The 21569-nt window shown below is 41.5% G+C and overlaps 1 protein-coding gene across 1 annotated transcript; it reads left to right on the top strand.

Moving 5' to 3' along the window:
- The first annotated feature begins 7156 nt into the window (after positions 1-7156).
- Positions 7157-20155, top strand: LOC103708894 (DNA polymerase alpha subunit B). Its single transcript, XM_008793998.4, has 16 exons — positions 7157-7303; positions 7414-7489; positions 10216-10347; positions 10493-10859; positions 10938-11033; positions 11275-11354; positions 11481-11556; positions 11648-11818; positions 13644-13748; positions 13837-13932; positions 14016-14108; positions 14428-14469; positions 14549-14590; positions 19053-19183; positions 19276-19402; positions 19742-20155. Exons 1-16 carry the CDS (start codon positions 7228-7230, stop codon positions 19892-19894), a joined length of 1863 nt encoding a protein of 620 aa, XP_008792220.2. The 5' UTR covers positions 7157-7227; the 3' UTR covers positions 19895-20155.
- Positions 20156-21569: the final 1414 nt, after the last annotated feature.

The following is a 21569-nucleotide window of genomic DNA, read 5'->3' as shown; positions in this document are numbered from 1 at the left end:
ACACCGTCCGCCTCGGCCACCCCCGTCGAAGGCTCGGCGGGGTCTTGTTCATATATTCCCGCCTCGGATGTCAGGATGGCGGGAAGGGCTTCCACGTCGGACCCCCAGCCCAGGTCCTCCCTCGGACGGACCGTCGAAAGGTCGTACTGAGGGCAGTACCGGCGCATCTGCACCCGGAAGTTCTCGAAGCCTCGGAGGAAACCGTCCACCGTCTCCTCCTCCAACATGTCGCGGAACTCTTGCGACTCTTTGAAGAGTTCCACGGCATGTTCGGCTCGTTCGAGTGCCCTCCTCTCCCTGGCCTCAAGTTGCTAGATTCGGAGGCGGGAGACCCCGTCCTCATACTTGAGGGCCGCGACCTCGGCCTGGACCTCCCCCAAGCGCGCCTCCGTACCGCGCATGGCCGACCTGGTCAGGGCGTGGGCCGCCCTCTCCTCTTCAAGCGCCCCCGCCATAGCAAGGCGCTCGGCCTCGGTGGCCGCCCTCCGAGCCTCGGCATCGGCCAATGCCGCCTCCAGCTCGGCGACTTTCTTCTTGGCCGGCTCCAGCTGTTGGCCGAGCCGCCAGGCCTCCTCTTGACAGCCTTGGGCGATAAACACCAAGGCGTCGAGCTCGTGGACATGCTGAAAAGAAAGGAACAAAGATATCGTGAGTCGAAAAGCATATGAACTCGCCAATGACTCAAGGCAATCAAGGAAAGAAACTTACTCGGGCAGTGTTGCAGTAGGCGCCGTTGACGACCTCCTCCAGCGGAATGTTCCGGAACTCGGCCCGGTCCGCTGGGAGCATCGCACGCCGCAACACGGAGCGTGCGACCTCGGCATTACGAAAGGCCGAACTCCCCTCGGGAATAGGGGAGTCCGGCTCGACTGACTCTTCTCGGAAAGCCCGGGAAGAGCTCGGCACGATCGAGCCCGAGGTCCCGGAGCCGCTCGCTTCGGGGCCTCGGGCAGGCCCAGGTTCTGGCTGCTGCGGCCGGGCCATGGACGACTCCCCCCGTTGGGCAAGGGGGGCAGGGCAAGGAAGGGCCGATGGGCCCGCGTCGCTGGCGACCCGCGCCCGCCTCGGCTCGGCTGCAGAGGCCCCCGCCTCGGGGCCACTCCTCTCGGCCGACGTAGAGGCGCCGTCCGTCCTCGCCCTCTTCCGAGGCTGGGGCGCGGCTCCCCCGGCCTCGGCTTCTCGCCTTCTCAGGCGAGAAAAAAGTGATGTGTTGCTGGTCGGCAGGCGGGGAATATCTGAAATCAAAATTTCGTTAAGTGTCAGACCAGTGACAGTAAAAGCAAAGAACGAAGAAAAAATAAAATAATGTAACCACCCTTACCCTCGGGGCGCGCCGAGCTCAGACCTACGCTCGCCAGGGCGTCCTCCCGCAGGAGCTCGGTCAGGTCGTTGCCCCTCCCGAGGGCTCGCACGGAGTCCAGGGTCCTCAGCTCCCTCCTCGAGGGCTCGGAGAGCTTATTGAGGGTCTTCAACTGAGGGTTCCCCCACCTCGGGTCGAACCCCCAAGGCGCCTCGGACGCCAGGAAGAAAAACTTCCCCTTCCACTCATGAATCGAGGAAGGGGCACCCTGGAAGAGTGACATACCGCCCCGAAAGGCGAAGTATAGCCACCCTGCGTCCGCCGGGTTCTTCTTTAACAGAAAACACCGGCGGAAGAGGCCTACCGAGATCGGGATCCCGTGCCCGAGGCACAGGGACAAGAACCCGATTATGGTCCTCCACGAGTTCGGAGCCAACTGCGCCGGGACGAGCTGGTACTCGGCCAGCAGCTGGCTCACGAACTCGTGGGCGGGAAAACGCAGGCCAGCCCAAAGTGTCTCGCGGTAGACCGCGACCCGACCTGGGGGCGGCTGCGTCACCCTGTCCTCCGGCCCCGCAGTTTCAAGACGAAACCCGGGCTGGAAGAAGAACCGGGAGCGGATCAGCTCCAACTCCTCCCCCGACAGGCTCGATCCCACTTCCTCAGGACCCAAACCCATTCCCACCCATTCCCACAGAAGAACGAAATAAAAGTTAAAAACAGCGAATGGAAACTGGGGAGGAGAAGAAGAGAGGAACTCTAGCAATCACGGGGTAGGAACCTACTGGACATCGCCGGAAATCGCTCCGGGCACCGACGGCAAGGTTCGGTTGAGAAAGGAAGCAAGGGAGAAAGGCAACGAAAATAAGAAGCAGCCAAACAAGACCTTTAGGGCAACCTCGAGGGGTTTATATAGACCCCCCTGACGGCCCAGATCGATGGGGTCGGTTTCCATCCCCCGATCGGGTTGCGCCACGTGTCGACCTCGGAAGCCGAGGCACCGTATTCACTCCGGATTAATAAATCGGGTACGAAATCGAAGCGTTGTCCCATCGGATCTCGGGGCCTCATCATGGGTCCGCAAAATCAAATCGTCTTGAGGAACGAGCGGACGCTGCCCCGCTCCCCTCATTTAATAAGATCTGGGACACGTGGAGCCTCGATGTGGCCTCCACCTCTCCGGAATTATGATCCAGTAACACGAAATCGGAAGCGTCCGACCTTGGGTCACGCCGCGTGTCCGTTTTAAACCCCGTAACGGCACACTCATTAATGAGCGAGAAGCCTCGATTACGGGATCGAGGCACCGCCTCGACGAGCTCGAGGACCCCCATCATTAATCCGCCGTAAAGCGATCCTGGCGATTCAAGAGACGCCACCTCCGCTTCAAGAAGCGTAATGATATGAGCTTCATCATAAGCTCACTGAATAAAGCAGCCTCGAGACGCCAAAGGGCGCAGGTTTCACCATGAAAGCTCCGAGAAGCGCAAGGGGGCGGACGAGACTCGCCCCCCAACCTTAGTGACAGACTTTACTTCCCACGTCCGAGCCCACAAGTCGCTCGAACTCGGAAGTCGGGGGGTAGTGTTGGGGGGAATAAGATTTTTTCCCAAATGACATAAATGCCCCTAAGAAGCCGTACAACTTCCGACCCCGGACGGCCGAAGTCGGCGTCCGACTTCGGAACGCCCGACCTCGAGACCTCCGACCTAAGAAAAACCCCGATGTCCGAGGTCTACTCTTGTCAGCCACCTACTACGGCCGTGCGCCTCTGAGGTCTGGCCGAGGACCATACCCTGACGCCCCTCTGGCATTTATTGCGCATGGTCGCTGTAACTCTCCGGCTTACTCCACAATAAATGCGGATCTCCGGCTTACTCCACAATAAATGCGGATCTCCGGCTTACTCCACAATAAATGCGGATCTCCGGCTTACTCCACAATAAATGCGGATCTCCGGCTTACTCCACAATAAATGCGCATGGCTCCTGTCATCTACGGACTCTCAGCTCTCCACGGCAAATCAGCCCAGCAGAGTCTAGTCAACTATGATGAGTCTCCGATCTCAGCCATACCTCCGACACCAATGCAATAATTCGCCTGATAGCGTGCTAGTTCGGGCTGTACGACGCCCTCACCGCCGACATCAGTGCAATGATTCGCCTGACCGTGCGCCGACCCGAATGACATGCCGAGCCGTACTACGGCTTCGCCCTGTTACGTCGCAGGTAAACCGACCCCCGCCTATAAAAGGGAGCCTTGGCCTCTCAGGAGGGGGTTGAAAGATGGATGCACTCTACAGACACTGTTTATCTCCTTTCTACACTATTTGCCCCCTCCCTGACTTGAGCGTCGGAGGGCCGGCGCCGGAAAACCCGGCCACCGGCTCGTGTGCAGGCACCCAGACGGAGGACGCCGCCAGCTGACGGATCGTCGCCTCGCCGCGTGGACCAGCTGTCCCTTCTCTCCGACCGCCCCAGACGGAGGACGCCGCTCGCCGACGGACCGCCGCCCCGCCGTGAGAACTCGCCGCTCCCTTTCCTCGACCGAAGATTGCCCTCGGGTCCAATTTCCAGCAACACCAACCAATGAGTTTATTGGGTAAACCATTGTGTTGTTAGAATGTAACTAAAGTTTGCCTCATATGAGCTATAGCTGATTCAAACTGGGTTTTCACCCTTTTTCTGCTCGGTGACTCCATCGATGCGATTTGAGAACGAGTTTTTTTTCTGGCATTTCTTGATTCGATCACTCTTTCATGACTGTCAGCAATCTCATTCCCCCCAACTCTCATTCCATGTCAGTACAACAAACTAGCAAGATGAATGAGTAGAGCCCCTAGAATTACTCCTCCAAATGGTGGAACTTTGTGTTCAAATATCAAGATGCTTATGGCTTTCACTGTCCCCAGAAGAAACACGCTCTTACAATCTTCTTAGTCTTTGCTGCTTGATGTAACTCCGTGCAGTTAGATGGTATATATGGACATTCAGCCTGAAATGAAGAGATTTTTCTTCTATGCCTGCTATTGGGGCAGAGCTCAGAGCAGCCTAAGAGGGCATCACCTTCGTGAGGCATTTTCTAGGGGCTGACGATATTTCCTAGAAGGGTACTGACGATGGTCGAGTGGATTTGGGATGAAGAGTAGAGGGATGATGGCTACCCACTGCTTAAGAATATTTATAGGATAGCGAGAGACTGTGATTCATTTCAAGTTTTTCATATATATATTGAAAGGTCAACAGAGCTACAGACTGGGTTGCCTCCTTCACCTCTCACAATTCGGGAGAAATTCTTTGGACATATTTTGTAGCTGCCCCCTCCACCCTTATGCCATCTTCTTTTTCTCGACTCTATTGGTTGCACTTATACTAGAGCAGTGTGAGCAGCAGTTGTACCAAAAAAAAAAAAAAAAGAGAGGTCTTTCTTCTGCATTGCTTGCTAGGAATTCATTTAGTGCAAGGTCTCAAAAGCCAGAATATCTTGAGTCTAGATCCTATAACAATGATCTCTTTATGCAAGCAGGTGATGCTGGACTTCGAGTTTATGAAGCCTGGCATGCAGCAGGCACATCAAATGAATATGTAAGTGAACCCGATTTGGCTTTGGATAAATGAAAGTGATGTGGCCCCATGTAATTGGAAATGCACAAGGGCCTTTTCACTTGCAGTTCTTTGTCCCAAGGCTGAAGTTTAGGTACTACCTAAGTTGCACCATCATGATACCATCCATTGTGAATAGCACTCATTTCGAATGGAGATGTCTCCAACTAGCAACACGTATCCCTTAAATTATATGTTAATAGTACTTTTTCCTAAGGCTGAAGTTTAGGCACCACCTAAGTAACAGGATTTGCTTTCTTGCTTTCTACTTGGTCTTGCCAGCTTGAAAAACTCAAGCAAGATGAGTGATTAATTCCTTCACAATTTTTGTAACATGTAATCTTGGGTTTTGAAGCATCTATATAGCTATGATTATAGATACCTGTCCATGTCCAAAATTCTCATTAGTTGTTGCAATGTTGTAGGGAACCATGAATAAGCTACAAATTCAATATCCCACTTTCTTTGTAGAATTTAGCAGTAATATGTTAGAATTCATTATTTTGCTATGGCCTTGCAGGGGTTATTATTGGCAATTATTATTGCGAACAAGAAATAGCTACAATAATATTCAATGATTATTATAATATTTGCTAGTTTCATATATAATGATATATTGAACATGCTTCGCGAACTAATTTCTTTGTCTTTTTTCAGTACAACACAAGCGTTTCGTATTTATCATGCAATATATAGGTCGATTTTCTATGAAAAGAATGGCCCAAGCATTGCAAAATTGAAATGTAACGTACCAAGATCAAGAGAGAAGGTTGCCGTTTATTGCTATTATGCCTTCTAGCTACTAGAATTTTATATTCTCACACAAAATACATAGATAGAGAGAAGAGAGAGAGAGAGAGAGAGTTTAGAAAAAAAAAAATCTCGTGGACAAAGCTAAAGAAGCTAATTGGATGCAAGCTATGAGAAATTCATCTCTTAGATAAAGCTAAAGAAACTAATTGAATGCAAGCCATGAGTGGAACTGACAAACCCCACCTAATAAAATTATAATTTAATCTGAGTAGTAATCTTTTAGAGGCCCAACTTAAGAAAATTCTAACATTTCAAATATGTTTACGTGAGACGTTTAGATACTAACCAAATAATACAATCACAGTACTTTAATTGTGCACACTAAGGGGGGACCTGAAAATAGTCCCACATCGGCTAGTAGCGGAAAGATTTTGTGCCTTGAATGGGGGGTGGAAATCCTTTCCTCTCGAGGGCCCTTTTGTGGGACAAAACCGTGAGGGCACGAGTCTCCCTTCGTCAGCGCTGGACGCGGGGGCCGGAGCACCCAAAGCAGACAATACCTCGGAAGGAACGCCGTCCTCTTTCTCTGCTAGCTTAATGTGGGCTATGCTGTTATGTGAGGCTCCGGCCAAAGCGCCGTCCCCGCAACAGCCTGAGGGGCTGGTAAAGCTGGGTTAAACCGGCACAGTACCTTCCCACTGGGGGTGCTATGTTGCGGGGGGAACCTGAAAATAGTCCCACATCGGTTAGTAGCGGAAATGTTCTGTGCCTTAAATGGAGGGTGGAAATTCTTTCCTCTCGAGGGCCCTTTTGTGGGACAAAACCGTGAGGGCACGAGTCTCCCCCTATCAGTGCTGGACGCGCGGGCCGGAGCGCCCAAAGCGGACAATACCTCGGGAGGAACGCAGTCCTCTTTCTCTGCTAGCTTAATGTGGGCTATGCTGTTGTGTGAGGCTCCGGCCAAAGTGCCGTCCTCGCAACACCAGCTAATTACTTGTAGCTGTTGAATTATATGCTATTAATTATTAATATTTTTTAAAATTTTGATAGGCATAAGTCGATCAATGAAGTAATGCCATATCTAGTTGGAATCGTTTATGTGGGTTTAACATCATTAAACCATACCTAGTCCATAACATAACTTATGCCCGATATTTTTTTATTTACCATGCAACTTTTTTTTTATATCCAATTTCCCGGGAAATTTAGATTTATATGGAAGGAGATTTTTTTTCCCTAAAGCAACAAAAACTCTCAAGAATTTTCTTTACATATTAAAATGTAGATGAGAATTTAGAGACAAGCTGATGGCTATATATGAGAAACTTGCCTACGTGGCAAAGTAGCCTAGCGGTGCAAAAGGTGCGGGTGGTGGGATCCGCGAGATGGACGGCTATGATTGAAACTATAGCGCACGTGGCAGGATCCGGACGCTCGACTTAGGCGCCCAGACGACTCTCTGTATATCCCCGTTTTCGTTTCTCCCGCCATTTCTCTCTCTCCCGCCTTCCCTTCCCCTTCCTCTCTATTTTTCTATCTGGAACTCCCCATCTCCGAACCCTAATCGCCATAATGGAAGAGGAGATCAAGGCCGAATTCGAGAAGAGCGGCTTCTGTCTGGATCAGGACGACCAGATCCTCTCCAAATGTACCATCTCTCTCTCTCTCTCTCTCCCCCTTCCCTTCGGCTCCCAAACTCCATTTCTCTTCGCTATTTGGAAGAATAATGTCATTGGTTTCATTTTTTCTCTCAATTAGGTCTGACGTACTGCATCAATTACAAGCTCAGTCCGGCGGATCTGGTTTCCAACTGGGAAATACACTATCTCAACAGGTAAGCATGAACCCATAGGCCATAAGTAAATTTACTCTCTCTCTGTCTCTCTCTAATCATTAAGTCAAGACATGTAATTTAGCTGGATTTTTTTCTGTTTTCTACATGAACAAGAAAGTGCGAATGTGGATGAAGGGTTTTGATTTTAGGGTTTTTAGTTGCGTAGTTAATGGAACTTCAATCCGGAAGAAAGTCTGATTTCTAGCGCAAGTTGGAGCCTTTATTGGAAATATGCTGAACTATCAGTAGATTTATTCTTTCTCTCTCTCTCGAATCATTAAGTCAACACATGTAACTTAGCTGGATCTTTTTTCTGTTTTTTAAATTAACAAGAGAAGTGCGGATGTGGATGAAGGGTTTTCATTTTAGGGTTTTTAGTTGCCTAGTAAACAGAACTTCAATCAGGAAGAAAGTGTGAATTTCTAGCGCAAGTTAGAATCTTTATTGGAAATATGCTGAAAATTGGAGTGAATAAACTCAGTAACATGCATGCCAACTGCTATTGATCAACTGGAGATGCTGCAAGTTGACAATTTTAAGTTTAACCTTTTCTCTTCTTACTCCATTATCTAAAATTCTGCTCCTTTTGTGCTTACTCACTTGTTCACAAACATCATACACTCTTATCATACATTTTACATGCCTATTCTTGGAGGTTATATATGTTTAGAAGGATTATAACACTACTATAGTAAGTTATTACAGGCATATCGAGGTACAGAATTTTGCTTTTGTCAACTTGAACTTGTGCTTCAAGCATAGTTATATAAATGGGCAGCTTTACTTCTCTTAAACTATATTACAAACAGTTGAACTTTTCTTCAACCATCTTAAGAGCTTCCTCAGTTTGCAGTTCATAAACTTTGGCTTTTTTTAAGAGAACCATATAAATGGATATGATTTATTTGTGTAGTGTGATCATTGATGGCAGATGGGTTGTAACTTAAGATCCATTTATCTGCACCCATGTAGGCGATTCGCCTGTGCTCATATTGCACAATAGGCCACCTATGATCAAGTATCTATTTAAAGCAACTGGACTCCTACTTTAGTTGTCTGATGTCTGTGTCATCTAGATGAATTTTTTTGAAACATAAAGAAACTACTACTGAAGGACATACTTAATTCTCAGGTGCAAACTGAATGATGGGCTGCTCTTCTTTGCTTTTTTGAGTTGATAACTTCAGAAAATAGAAAAACAGCCTCAGAATTGCTTTTGTAAAGTTTCTCTTCTTCCAAAAGAGATCTTTTTTTCTGCTAAAAAAATCTCTCTTCTGTAAAGAAACAAAAATGTCAACTAAACATACAACTATGTTCTGAGAATCTTAATATTCTCCAACAACTAGAAACTTTCCCTATCCCTTTCCGAGTCTTATGTTAAAAGAAAAGCTGCCCCCTTATTTTATCTGTTTTCTTTTTATTAGATATGAATTGATCCCTTCTTGCCTGTCCGATACTTATAGACTCCATCAGAGACCAAGCCCCATGTTTTTTCAAAATTTGTGCTCGGATGAAAAAAGGAAACACTAGACTGATCCCAAGTGTTCTTTCCCTCATTTGAGTACCTAAGTTATTAATTAGTATTATATTATTAAGTGTATAACTTTGTTTTCTTCCACTTTCCCATGTCATGTGTTGTAGATAAACTTATGGAGACCAAGATGGAGTGATCCATGATCACCATTAGAATATGACAAAAAATTGTAGTTGGTTATAGTATCCTTTTAGTCAGTCTCCACTCATCATTATTAAGAATTTTGCGATTACAAGCTTTTTAACATACAATACGGCCTCACTAGATCCACCATAGCAAATTCACTTCTGCTCTTGGATTCAAGTACTTACCATGCCATACCGGTTGACCAGACTATGTCATGCCATGCTTAGAGGGTGCGGGCTCTGGGCATGCATGTGTGCTGTGATATCCTGCATTTTGTTATCAGCATGGCTGGCATGCCCATGGGCACCAACTCCTTAACTTTGCTTCTACCCATGAATCTTTACTGAATAGGCAGTTGGTGCTACATCTGTGTACTCCACAACTATCTAGATTCCATTGGCTTTTATTCTGTGCAGTCCTTATATATGCTCCACAACATCGCTTTGCTTTATCTACCATAATGATCCTTTATACTTCGAAGTTTCATTCTGTCCATAAAGGTGGTGCCACATCTGTGCACTCTAACCTTATCTAGGTTTCCATTTACCTCCCCTCCCTGTAGATACCATGCATGGAGCTTGTGCTTGTGATGCATGTTAATTTAAATATATCTTTTTGTCCCATAATTTGCATCACTTTTTTGTACTGAATTCTCAGTTAATTGAGGGTTTTCAAATATACACACAAAGAAAAAAAGACAAGTCTTTTGGTATATGGCCCAGTCAGAATTTTTTTCGAAATCATCTGATTGCTGAGAAAAATATAGCATGTCTCTTTAAGAAGCCAATGTACATTTTGTAAAAACAAGAATTACTTATAATTTCTTGGAACTACCTTTTTTTTTCCTTCCAATTGTAGGGTTGTTAAACTTAAACCATGGATTCAAGTACCTCCTGGTCGACTGACATCTTTTCTTTAATGGATAATGATTGAATCTCTATCTGCTTAAGTTATCCTGAATAACACATTAAATTTTTAAGGATTCTGTTTTTATCCTCTTTAGATCCTCTATCCTCATTTAGAGTTTGGTTTGGCTGGTATCTTGATATGTGTAAATTGTATTCAGGCAGCTAAATGGATTGAAGGTAGAAAACGCTCACATGGATGGTTTCTTATCACATCTTCAAAATGAGCTGAAGGAAAGGATTACAAAAGAAGAGCCTCACTTGCATATTTACTCCAGTGATGATGTTGATATGTGAGTGAATAGATAAACTGCATTATATAATGGATTTTTTCCTTTCTCTGCCTCTTTATCTGTAAGCTGTGATTAATCCCTTTTCATCTTAATATAGTATTGTTTGTGGTGCCATAATAAATTCTGGAAGGATAAATTTATGCAGGCTTTTAAGTGATGAATATGATGATACCAAAGAGAGTTTCCTCAACACTCCAAGCAGTCAGTATGAAAAACAATATGTGGAGAATTATACCTCAACACCTGGAACAAATGAAGGGCCCTCATCTTCAAAAGAGTCCAAAGTCATTAGCAATCGAATAACTCCTTTTGGGCAACGGATGAACAAATTTATATCACAGTTTGTTTTCAATGCTCAGAATACAGACAATGGCTTAAGAAAAAAAGAGCTCGAGAACATGGAAGATGATGTTATTAGAAGAGTTCAACCTAGTGAAAGATGTTCCTTGCAAGTTCTTCGTTCCCAGCCAGAATCAGGCTGCAGGTTCATGTATGACAGGACAGAAGATCGGGTGTGTGACCACCTGACGTACAATTTTATGCTCCTCTGTCTCTGTTTAATTTTCTAAATTATCTTTCTGATGTCTTAGGTTAATTCCCTGGAAAATCGGATTAGAAAGCATACAAATGCATATGCTGCATGTGGGCTTTATGGAGAACCTACTGATGCCACATTGGCTTCACAGGTGATTGTTTCTTATACGGTTCAAATATTTTCCTTATACCTGCCTGGCCTGTGGATCCCTCATTGTAATTGGAAGTCTGGGATATATACCTGTTTGGCCTAGATAGTTAGCCTTGCAGATTTTTTAGGTTTCTAGTACCTTTTTGGTTCTATGATAAAAACTTAGTTTCCCGAACAACTAATAATTTTATGGTTTTAATTTCAAAAACAAAAATCATGACTACAATCATTCTCTCTTTCAGAAAAATGTATTTGCGGTCGGTATGGTTTGTTGTGACGGAGAAGGTCGTGTAAATGAGAAATCTATCTTGCTGCAGTGCAGGTACAAGTACCTTTTCTCTTCGGGAGCCTACCTAATTGTAATTTGAATTCCTGACAAGTTTTTAAAGGTTTCTGTCCTTTGATAGGCATTTCAGCTGTAGCTAATCATGAAAATAACTTTTGGCAGTGTTGAGCAGTCCTGTGGGCAGCGTGTACGTCTTGACCTCCAGAACTTGACCCAATTTTCCTTATTCCCTGGTCAGGTAAACCTGTGCTTTAGGCAGTTTTATAAGCACTAGTGCTGACTACTTGCCACTTTTTTTTTTAATTTTAACTTAGGATTACTTGTATCAGGTGATCGGTATTGAGGGCCATAATCCTAGCGGACACTGCCTGATTGCATCAAAAGTTGTTGATTCTTTGCCAAACTCCCTTGATGCTGATCTGCCTCCTGCTAAGAAGCAAGCCATGGACACAGAAACTCAACCAAGCCCTCCATCCGATAAATCAAGAGTGCTATCACTGGTGAGTATGCCTCATGCTGCATGGTATGCATTCAGCACATTCGTTTAGAAATCTTTGTTTTGCATACAATTTATCAAACTTCTACATGTTGGGCTGGTACAACTATTAGTTTTAAATCTTACGTAACTTTCTTGTTTTTGTTTGATCTCACAATTTACTATATGTGAATATTAGTTTTCTTTTCCTTCAGTTATTTGTCACTTTATTTTATTTCAAAATCTGGGGGCAAGTTTGAGTGATTTCAATTTGTATATCTATCTATCTATCTATATATATATATATATATATATATATATATATATATATATATATATATATATATATATATATATATATATATATATATATATATATATATATATATATATATATATATATATATATATATATATATATATATATATAGATAGATAGATAGATAGATATATATATAGATATATATATATATATATATATATATATATATATATATATATATATATATATATATAGATAGATATATATATATATATAATGGTGCAGGCTTTTGGATAATATGAACTGACCATACAATAGTTTTGTGGTGCTTTACAATGATTTAGACTTTTCTAACATGTCACTTTAAATCAAAAGCAGATGGATGAAGCTGTGTTTGCAGGATTATGCCATGCATTTCTTATAGATATAGAAATGGCTTGTATGTTTGGTGGCAACAGCATGCTCACAACCTTGATGTTCAGACCATTTAAAGTGGAATACAAGTTGCACGTTTTCTGCTTCTTCTCAGATATTGTCTCTCAGTTAGAGCTGTCATTACCTCTGACTAGTGATTTCACTTTAATCATCATTGGCACTGGTTAGAGCACCCAATGCTTGATGCCCATGAATCTTGTTTCAGAGTGGAATGCGTTTTGCATGTTTGATGTTTCTTTATCAAATTCTCTCCAAGTATTGTAGCATCGGTTGTCATTGCCTCGGACAACTGTTGTTGCTTTTGATCATTGCTATCAGAAGTTAGAATCCAATATTTGATATGATTATTTTAATCATTTCAACATGTTGAGAACATTATGTGATACCTTTTGTTGGAGTTTCCTTATGATGGTTGCCTCCAGCTTGCTAACATCAATCTTCTAGATGTCCACCAGTGTTTCACCAAATCTAGTATTTGTTGAGTCATGTTTCTTCGGCAAGTCCTTTTCTTCTTTGTGACTATGGTTACGTACCATGTGCTTCTTCAATTCTTTAGATCCCTATTGCTAGAAACTTCACTGGCACCATTCGATGTGGATCTCTCTTCCAATGAGATTTGTCTAGCAAATCTGGGCCAAAAGGTTTTGTCAACCTTCCTAGCTTCTTCAAATTAGAGTACGACCTGTGCAGCATAAGAAGTGGAGTTAATCACATACTGGACTAGTTTGTTTAGAAATGCCACATAAATCTTTAACATACTCACCAACTTACTCTCTTCTGGTGACTTCATTTTCGATGAAACTTCATCCTAGGGTCTTTAAATCTTCCAGAATAGTGTTTCTGAAGAGATATTGATTATTGGTAGTTTAGTATTATGGAGCGAATACAATTCTCATAAGGAGACCAAGCCAGATATATATTGTTTGAATCACTCAACAATCATGTAAGATAGCACACAAAGGGGTACATGTTTGGATTCCATGCTTATAGTGTAATTTACAATCCAAGCATAGATTCATAAAGAATGCATGCAGGCAACAAACTAAGTCACTAATGTCCAAGCCATGATATAATATTAGGCAATAAGCTATTGACTAACTCTACCAAACATGCTTTATCATATATCTAATGCATTACTATGGCTCTTTAATAGGTTATTGCAGCAGGCCCTTTTACAACAACTGATAATCTACTCTTTGAGCCTTTAACAGAACTGCTTGCATATGCTAGTAGAAGACAGCTGCAACTGCTTATCTTGGTGAGGCTTGACTTGATTGTTCCAGGTTCTAATATTTGAAAAATCCTTCTGTCTTTAATCTCAAAACTTTTACTAATTGTTTTGGCAGATGGGTCCATTTATTGATTCTGAGCATCCTGAGATCAAAAAGGGAACTGTTGGGAGAAGCTTTGATGACATTTTCCATGTTGAAATTCTTAGAAAGGTCGGTACCAACATAGTTTACACCGATCTTTTAGATAATATATGGTAAAGTAATTATGTCTTTCTTGATATCTTGTGATGCAGTTGCAAGATTATACTGATTATATGGGGTCTGCTGCCCATGTGATCCTTGTACCATCCATACGCGATGCTCACCATGACTTTGTTTTTCCTCAGGTTCTCATCTTGGTGTCTTTATTGTCGTATCTCCTCATTTTGTTATGGGTTATTTGGCATTTAGATAATATTGATATAGTTTATATATCTTTAAAGATCTTCTGTCATCAATTCATGTAGTCTCGGACATGCAATCACCATGATGAAACTTCTTGAAGGAGTTGCACACACATAAAAAATGTTTTTTCAGTGATGTTTTGTAGAAAGCAAGGATTTCTAGGACACTAAATAGTGAAGAAGCTCATTTTTCTGCACATATCAGGTTATAAGTCATCTCTTAATGTTATTAATATTCGCATTGTTCTTATGATTTCCGCAGCCTGCATTTGATATTCATCTGCCTGAAGATATCACACGTCAGGTATTTCCAGTGGATCTGGAAATTTTTTATCTAAAAACTCTATCTTATTGTATCTTAGATAAATATTTGTTCCATGCAGATAACTTGTGTTTCAAATCCATGTCTTTTCAGTTCAAATGAGGTACATTTTTTCAAAAAACTTTGATCTTATATAAAGAATTAATTATGGTTAGTGTAAACTTGTTATTTAACTGAGTATACTGCATATTTCCTTACAGTATGCAAATCACATCTAGTATGTTTACTGTCGTAAACTTGCACTAAATGCTGCTCTTTCAAGTAGCAAGAAAAATTCTATTGAGTTATCATATTTCCTTGAAATGAAATTTTGTATTATCAAAATGATGCATGTTCTACTAATCTCACTAGAATAAAGTTATAAAGTGAAGGATACTTCTATAATGAGAATACGCTGCCTAATATTTCTTTTGTTTGGTGCTGGATGCATCTTCGATGAGCTTTATGCAGATCATGAGGTTGAATGTTTCAGGTTCCATCCGACAACCCATTGATTACATTTATACTAGGGACTCTGCTGCATTTACTTGTGGTCTACTAGTCTCGCTAGAATACTAAGCTATAAAGTGGAGGATACTTCTAAAATGAGAATATGCTGCCTGATATTCTTTTGCTTGGTGCTGTAAACATCTTCAATGAGCTTTACTCAGATCAAGAGGTTGAGTGTTTCAGGTTCCATGCGACTGCCCATTGATTACATTTATACTAGGGACTTTGCTGCATTTAGTTGTAATTGAAGTTGAGTTTAAGTGGAATGAACACCCATTTACCCCATTTTAACCCACAAATGCTAAAAAATCTATTTTGCCCAAGTAAGCTTGGTATTGCAAAACCAAAAGCTACTTTTTCCACTTAACCTGGAATAAACTACTGCCCCATGATGGAGTAATTTATTCTGGGTAAAGAGGTCAGGAGTAAGTTCACCTATTTACTCTGGGTTAACTTATTTTACAACCAGATGCAATGTTTTTATTGTGGTTTTTGGATAATTTTACTAATCTTCTGTTCCTGACCAAATGAAAAAACCTTGGGAAATTAGTCTCTTACATATTTATAGAAACCTGAAGATTAGATAAAGATGCCATTACTTAAGTTACAATTGTCTCACTAAAAGAATTAATGCTAGCCTTGCTCGAAGATTGTGCTTCCATTAGAAGATATTATATTGTGCTTTCAGTAACTAGCACTCATTTCTCTTAGATATTTGACGGCACAGAAGGTTCAAAATGCAGATAAGAATTCACCACAAAGTATCTATGCTTTCATTGCCAATATGGGGCATAAAATGAAGAAAAAACTCAAACTAATTATAATTTTGATGGTTCCAATTAATTTTAGCAAAAAAAGAAAGAGAAATGAAGTTTCTATGCTTAAGGACAGTCTATAAATATTTGATTCCAGTTACCATTAAAATTTTAATCCTCATGAATCTCTTTAACCAATTGATCAAAAACTGAATGAAGTCATAATGTGTAGTAGATTGAATCAGGAGAAACATCATTGGTGCATCTTTTATAAAGTTATAGCTGCTATCATGCCTGCATGTCATCTAACTATGTAAGTCACCTTCTTTGAGATAGTACTATATAAATCAACCGATAATTATGCGATCTTCAAAATGCTAAGATAACCTTCTAGAGTGCCCATTCAAATTTTCTCTGTTTTATCTGTTCTTGCACCGTCCTCTATCTTAAGGTTGTTTCTTCTCCCTTCCGAGTACCTACATATAATTGTCTTTTCCCAACAATCTCAAGCTTATTTTATTGCTTATATCTATCTTCAGAGCTTCTCTTCCTTCAGCTCGTATGCTAATATGTCTTAATGTGCTTCAGCTATTTTCGGTATCTTTTTCTCCTCTAGATGATGCATGTACCTTCTAGAATGTCCATTCAAATTTTCTCTGTTTTATTTGTTCTTGGACCTTCCTCTATCTTATGGTTGCTTCTTCTCCCTGCTGAGTATCTGCATATAATTGTCTTTATCCAACAATCAAGCTTATTTTATTCCTCATATGTCATATCTATCTCCAGTGCTTCTCTTCCTTCCGCTCGTACCCTAAAATGTCTTAATGTGCTTCAGTTATTTTCAGTGTCTTTTTCTCCCCTAGATGATGTATGTAGCTCTGAGGTCACCAACCCAAGTAAAGAACCAACACGTTCTTGATCATTTTGGCATTATAATGGTTATTCCATAATTTTGGTCCTTCCTAGGTGCATGCCATCAGAAGTTAATCCTATCAAGAGGCAGCTCAACTTATGGTGTGGTGGCAACTAGTGACTGAGGAACTTCAATCTTTTTAACAGGCATGAAGATATCACCTTATTCCCTTTCCAGCTGAAATTTTCCATTACTGGATTTGTAAGCAACACTTTTGGATGGTTGGAGGCAGATTGCTGAGAATTTTTGCTTTCTTTTTTTGGAGAAAGAGTGCGAAGCTTATTAATTTCTTGCTTCCGAGTACTTGTTGACTATACAAAGACCTCTACTTGACTTCATACTTAATTAAAGTGATTTTGGTTTGGCTCCGATCATGGTGGTTGCAGTTGTTATCCTTTTGGCCTGATAGATGTGATTCTTTTTCGATGAGCTGCTCTAAGAGGAAGCCTATTGTACCCTTCTTTTGACCATTCACACGGGCTATTTCTTGTAACATTTTTGTCATGCCAATCTGAGTGCTTTCTTTGCTAAGAGTTATTCTAGTTATGCTCCTATGATGGATGCTCATTCAGCAGCATGATTTTGTTCATTGTCATTCATATGATTATTGTTGGTTATGGTGCTTCGTCCATTTTTTGAAGCCCATCATCACTTTAGGCCATATTAGAAACAGTGGGAAGGATCATACTAGAGATTATCCATCTAATATTGCACTTTATAAGCATGAGGAAGTGTCAAGGTAGAGACTATGAGGAAGTGTCAAAGTAGAGACTATGTCAAGGTAGAGACTATGAGGAAGTGTCAAAGTAGAGACCATCTATTACCTTTCAACTTTACTATTATAAATTTAGGGGTTTTCATTTTCTGTTAAATAGATTGTATTTCATGCAAAGAAGCATGGAGCAATGTTTTGGTAAAAGCAGCGTCATCTTGATCCTAAGGGCAGGATGCATCTTGTATTGTAATAGAGAAAGGCTCTTTCATCAAGGAAAATATTTCATAAACTGGAAAGGCCAGCCACAGCGGAGAGCTTATTCAGCAAGCTTTCTCATGACATGAATTGCACAATTTAGAGTTTGGGTGGAGGTGTTCTGGCCTTTATACGAAGAAGCCATTGAATTTGTCAGAAGATTCAGTTCTTTTGCCTTTACTATTACCCGTACAAATCCTAGCAGTTACTATGCAAGTAGGAATAGGCTTATGACTGTTCCAAATGGAATTTAAGTTCTAAGTCATTTTGAGTTTGGCTTTTGTTTGGTTTGTGTGGAAGCCAGCCCCTAAAGCCTAGGAATGAGGTCTTTGATGGGTACTGATGATTTCAGGTGAGGATTGTATGTAGATTTTATTAATGCTCTAAATGTTTTCCATGAATAGCTTTATAGAGGTCTTTGAAATTAAAGCTGAGTGTCGAGGCTTTGCTACTAAGGTTTAACTTGTGTATAAGGCTTAGTGTCTTAGACTGGAAGCTTGCACATATCTTTTTCCCACCTTTCACTCTTTTCTTCCCTTTTTCTTTTCTATTCTCTCAAAGTTCTGTTTGTTTTTCACTTACATTAGCATTTTTGATCTACTCTTGAGCCATGGCTAGGTATGGATAGCAACAATTCATATGACAGTGAAGTTTTCTTTCCTGACATAGAACTTGTCAAAGGCCTTTTATATACAAATCAACTGTCAATCAATAGAATTTAAGAGAATTTGCAGGAAAAATACTCCATCTTATTTTCATAATTGCAGAGAAGGGCCACGTTTATTTGTTCACAGAAACAGTCCAGTTTGGCCTTTCATGATGCCACTACCCTTAGGTAAATGCACATAACCTAAGCCAATGCACACCCACTATTAATGGATGAAAACATAATTATATGTTGACACACTTTTAAATGTTTTTTTTTGAGTTGTTAAGAGGGCAAGGATAGAATGGTCTAGTAAAATTCAAAATGGACTCCTTTGCAAAAGAAAGTGCTCCTTTTCTGCAATTTGACAATCAAGTAGAACTTTCCTCCAAAATCCCCTAGAATTCAATAGAGTTCTAGTTTAGAATGTTATATACTGATAAAAAATTATCATGTCTGCTGTAACTTCCAAATATTAGAGATACCAGTTTGTACCTCCCTTGATTTTACCTTAGCCTGTTTTGTTGAATATCCAAGGTCAGTCTGTTTTTAATAATTCTTTCACATGATGTACAAAGCTGAACTTTTTCTAGACATAAGTTTGTTTGCTCAGAAAAAAAATATTACTTAACAGCTATTGATAGTATGATGCAGTTGGAGCATGAATACTGATCTGTTTCTTGTGCTATACTTTGGCTTGTGGTCAGTTAGCGTTCATCATTATGGTACCTGGACTTTATTTATACATCCACCTTGTTGTGTGCAGTTGACTTGATCTCTTTTATGTGCCAGATTATTGTTAGCTGCTGTACTTTGGATATCTTGAAGCAGCTGAGCAGTGAAGAGATTTCACGGGCTTCAGCTGATATGCAGCCTGTAGATCGCATGGGGCGGCTTGCGAGTCACCTATTGAGACAGCGCAGGTAAGCTTGATAGCTGCTAATTGCATCAAAACCAAAGCAGGCAAATTAATTCTTATTGAGGAACTCTGAGAGTGATATTTCTTTCCGAACAGCTACTATCCTCTGTATCCACCCTCAGTAGGAGTTCCTTTGGATCTTTCACTTGCACCAGAAGCCTTGGAGATTCCTTCTATTCCAGATCTCCTACTACTCCCCTCGGATCTTGCTCCGTTTGTGAAGGTAATAACAATTATTTTTAATGTAAGGTAATAATGATTAGTTTACATCTGCAGCCCACATGTAAGAAGTATTCATATCTATTCACAGGCCATCAAAATGGTAGTTTTTTCTGCAGTGCATGATTAGTTTTCTGGTGTCCATCTTATCTCCTAAAAATCCATGCATTCTTTTTGATGAAGTAGAGCTGAGCAATCTCCTACTGTGCATCAGTCATGGGTTGGTTAACTTAGTTGCTGCACACCGATAAATAATACATAAGAGACACACTGACATATTAAAATAGCTATCCGGTGGCTTAATCCTTTTTAGTGATGTGAAATGATCCATTTGACAATGCAGGTATTGTCCCTTGGAGGAGATGATAGGGAAGCAATAAGGTGCATGTGTGTGAACCCTGGGAGATTAGCCAAGGGCATTGGAGGGGGTACTTTTGTGGAGATTTACTACCATGGTGATCCTGACAAGGCAAATGCATCAATCATTCGTATCTAGTTTTAGATGCAAAGGCATCGAAGAAGTCTCGTGATTTGTCAAGAGGCTCTATTATCAGCTGGAGTATAGCTGAATCAGCAAATTTGTTTTGGATGCTTGTAGGTTTAGCATCACTTGTGTCGTCAGGGAAGCCTGAAACCTTTGTTAGCATGTAATATTTGCTTCAACATGCCAGCTACTCACTATTAAGAGTTAGGGTTTCATCATGATGGCAACTTGTACAAAGAATTTCTAATTTATAAAGGTAACTCATTCTTCTTCCATCTTTGGTAATGTGATGCCCATTGGCTTGTGGGCCAGCCCGGAGTGGCCAGGTCCACAACGCCTCACGTGCCGCGCACGTGAGGAAACAAAGAGGAATACTTTGGCTGGGAGTTCTTCCTCCCCCAATCTTGATATGATCACACCATAAGATCTGAAGTTTAAGGCGATACAAACAAGGATTTTTGTCTACTTAAGGATTCCCTCAATTCCTCAATGGAAACATTGCCGGAACCTCGCCGAATCGAGGTAAGATTTCCGACTTCTCTCTTTCCTCCTTTCTTTTGGTCTTTTAGCCATGATTTATCTTGTTTTTACATCGGCAAATTGCTGGGATTTGATCTGAAACAGGGATGCCTTGTTTTGGCTTCTTCTGGGTTTCACTACCATCGATCGCTAGTTTGGTCGGGGTTGCAGCTGCCTGTGGTTGTCATCGAGTGGGGCTGGGCCGCCATGGCTGCCACCCTCTTGGACCTGCGAGGGAAGGAAAAGGAGAAGGGGAAGCTGAGCTTTCTCGTTCATGAAGAGAGGAGAGAGAAGGTTTCTCTCTCTACTTCTCTCTTCTCTTTCTCACTGCACCCTCTATTTCTCTCTGTTTTCTCTTTCTTCTTTATCTTTTTCTCTCAGTTTCTCTCTCTAGTTGACCCGGGTATGTGGTAACTGGGACTCGAGGGATCTGGTGGACTTTTGGTGGACATTGGTAGGCGATCTAGGTTACTAGTCCAGTATTTGATTTTTTTTTAATAATTGAGTTTGATTCTATAGAGGGGAGTCATCTACACAAGAAGGTTCTGATCGGGATACTTTGCACTCCAGCTCGTAGACCGTAAAGCAGGTCAGTAATTATTGTGTTAGTTAGTTTTAGGTAGAGATAAGTACCATGTATGTATGTATGTATGCATGTATGTATGTATGTATGTGCATGTCTGTGTATGTGTGTGTATGTATATATATATATGTGTGTGTGTGTGTGTATATATATATATATACATATATATATATATATATATATTGGTTTGTGCCGCTAATTGTGAGATTTGCATCAATAAATTTGGTTTGGTATGTGATGGTATGTTTTACATAATTTTCTATACAAATATATTCGTATGATTATTATACATATTAGATATTGAAAATATGATTATGTAAACAAAGATACCTTAAGTTTGAGAAAAATTCATCGTATAAGTAGAAACTGATTTGATAAGAGTAAAATGTAAATCAGACAAATAAAATATGGTGTGGACTAATCTCGTCATAGTGCCCATGGGCTGACGCAAGGAGATAGCCTCCACGAGCTTGTGTGGGACAACTTCCACGGGCTTAAGCGTGGTATAGTGACTATGGGCCGAAGCATGAGGATAGCCTCCACAAGCTTATGCGTGGGATAGCCTTCACGAGCTTAAGTATGGTA

The sequence above is a fragment of the Phoenix dactylifera genome, unplaced genomic scaffold (genome assembly GCF_009389715.1).
Source record: "Phoenix dactylifera cultivar Barhee BC4 unplaced genomic scaffold, palm_55x_up_171113_PBpolish2nd_filt_p 000328F, whole genome shotgun sequence".
NCBI classification, from domain to species: domain Eukaryota; kingdom Viridiplantae; phylum Streptophyta; class Magnoliopsida; order Arecales; family Arecaceae; genus Phoenix; species Phoenix dactylifera.
Note: the sequence above shows the minus strand (reverse complement) of the source record. Positions and strands in the feature narration are given on the sequence as shown.